Source organism: Penaeus monodon, chromosome 35 (genome assembly GCF_015228065.2).
Source record: "Penaeus monodon isolate SGIC_2016 chromosome 35, NSTDA_Pmon_1, whole genome shotgun sequence".
In the NCBI taxonomy this organism is placed as follows: Eukaryota; Metazoa; Arthropoda; class Malacostraca; order Decapoda; family Penaeidae; genus Penaeus; species Penaeus monodon.
The window spans coordinates 22,146,535-22,149,034 of NC_051420.1; the positions used below are offsets into that span (position 1 = coordinate 22,146,535).

A 2,500-nucleotide genomic window follows, 5' to 3' on the forward strand; every position below is an offset into this window, starting at 1 on the left:
TTCACTCTACACTCGCCCGCAGGAGTTTAATTAAGCCGGGAACACTGTGCGAGGCATAGGATGGCTATTGGTATTAGCTATATTTGTCTTGTATATGTCTGCATAAAGAAACATTTAAATACCTTTAGTCACTAATTAGTATAAATATAGTAACTACATAGCAGGGGGTTCTTATGGCCAAGTGTACATAGCGCAGTTAAAGTACTATATTCACTGTGCAAAGTATCATAAAGGTATCTTCAGTGCGCTGTGCACAGTACGAGCAGCCCCCACCCACCCGCACGCACACACGCTTAGTACCACCAAAAGACTTTCACTGTACACTTCACCGTATCTTACCTTACTCCTCGTCATGTCTTGTCACAGGTCGATGCCATGTCTGCTCGTCCTTTCCTTCCTTCTGCCCTAAGGTGATCTGAATGGTATCTTTCTCTTCTCTTTTCTAGGCACTATTTAAACCTTTGTGTAGACATATTCTTACAGTGTGTGGTCTCCCATTTTCATATGTATGTTAATTCCACATGCTGGTGTGTATTTATTGTGTTTCTCGATATTTTTTTTGTATATAGGCTCCTTTCTCTGTGAGCATCCATCAACCGAATACATTAATATCACTCACACAGCCAACACTAACACGGCAGCATTGAGTTTTAAATCCTGTTGTCATGGTAACAGGAGTTTTAAGGCTACAGTCTAATTTTAAGTTGATATCAACAATACAAAGAGAAAAGCACACATCTTTATTCTTTTTTCTTTCTTTTTGTATTTCTGTTTCTCTTTTCATTTCCTTTGTTTGTAGATATCCTGTGTAAAGCTTGGTATTTCTGAAGAACTTTTTAGTTGCCGAAACATGCCAAGACAAGTCAAACATAGTTCTATAGAATTACTAAGACAAACACTGTCTTTCCTTTCTAACCGTGCACAATTCATGACAAAACAGATAAGAAATAGGTATGGGAAATATAGATTTTTTAAAAAATCATATTTGCCATCTTCTGCCTCAAGGAAATTTCACATGATGTACTTATTATACAAAGCAAAATAAATAGCTCTTGATATCAAGAAGTAGGAGCAGAAACCAGTGCCAGATTCACCCCGACTACTGCATCGTGTATTCCTGTAATCATGTAACTCCGAACAGCTGCAAGAGAACTGCAATATAGAACAGCTGACTCACTTGCTTTCCCTTGCAGGCGTGTCAACCCTGTTTGCCAGACTAACAAGATGTTGCTAGCTGATGATTCCGGCGTTATTATTTGCTTTTAAGTTATTACTGCCGCTTTTTGTGGGTTTTATTCTGCGCGTTTGTGTGTGTGTGTTTTATGTGCTAATACTCATTGCCATTGTTATTTAGATTAGTTTTAGATATTTGTTTTGTATGTAAAGAACACGGGAGACACACACCGACACTCAAACACACACACACACACACACACACACACACACACACACACACACACACACACACACACACACACACACACGCACACGCACACACGCACACACACACACACACACACACACACACACACACACACACACACACACACACACACACACAGAGTGAGAGAGAGAGAGAGAGAGAGAGAGAGAGAGAGAGAGAGAGAGAGAGAGAGAGAGAGAGAGAATGGTCAACACCTTATAATATGAATGTATGCAAACTCTATGTAAACAGCAGGGTAATGTTTCTAACATTTCGCCAATTTGCTCCTACAGTTGAGAATGCAGCTTGGAACTACACATTTCTTAAAGACACAAACACACCAAGGAAGTATTTTTTGTAACGAATGATATCAAAGATACACTGAACCTTATCATTAATTGTATACTGTATGCTATATGTATATTGTATGACATATGCATATGCAATAGTTATACAGTAGGCTTTATGCATAGCGTATATTACACATTCTTTTCTGTCAAAAGTCAATCTCCATCATCCTTTCCTGACACCGCTTCCTCCCCGACTCCCGCAGGCCCCCGAAGTCGGCCCAGCGTCGGGAATCGTCCGGCTCGGCGAGTCCGGGCACCGTCGCCGCCGACTGCGAGTGGCAGGGCGACAACTGGCGGCGTTCGAACCGCTGGACGCCCCCGTGGGACCAACAGGGCTCCGCGCCGTCCACGCCCCAGTCGGTGCCCTCCACGCCGCCACCCATGCCGGCGCCGCAGCAGGAAACCAGCCTCAGCAGGGTAAGACGGACACAAGGGGTTTTCAGTCGATCTTTTCTTTATCTATTTTTTTCTTAAATCATTTCGACATTTCGTTTCCTAGTCAGAGTCGGGTTTTCTGTTTTTGTTTCAGTTTGTATGGTTGGAGTTGTCGATTTTTCTTTCATTTGGCGTTATTTATTTATTATTTATTTATTTTATCAAATATTACAGATGGCGATGTTGATTTCGTTTTGGGAATTTGTTTCGTTTTAATTCACTCGGTGTATTTTGTTGTTGTCGATCTCTTTCTTTTGATTTCGTTCTCCCCGGTGAGTATAGCAGAACAGTC

General features: G+C 41.6%; 1 protein-coding gene across 7 annotated transcripts in view; it reads left to right on the top strand.

Annotated features, from left to right (window-relative positions):
* LOC119595109 (trichohyalin-like) overlaps window positions 1-2,500 on the top strand; it is a 121,534-nt gene that overhangs the window by 86,654 nt on the left and 32,380 nt on the right. For 6 of the 7 annotated variants that reach the window (XM_037944258.1, XM_037944257.1, XM_037944256.1 and 3 more), the window contains one exon: window positions 1,977-2,190. In XM_037944258.1, coding sequence (XP_037800186.1) covers window positions 1,977-2,190 — 214 coding nt within the window. Of the gene's footprint in view, window positions 1-1,976; window positions 2,191-2,500 lie in introns of those variants that run through there. The other variant, XM_037944259.1, reaches the window with a different exon arrangement.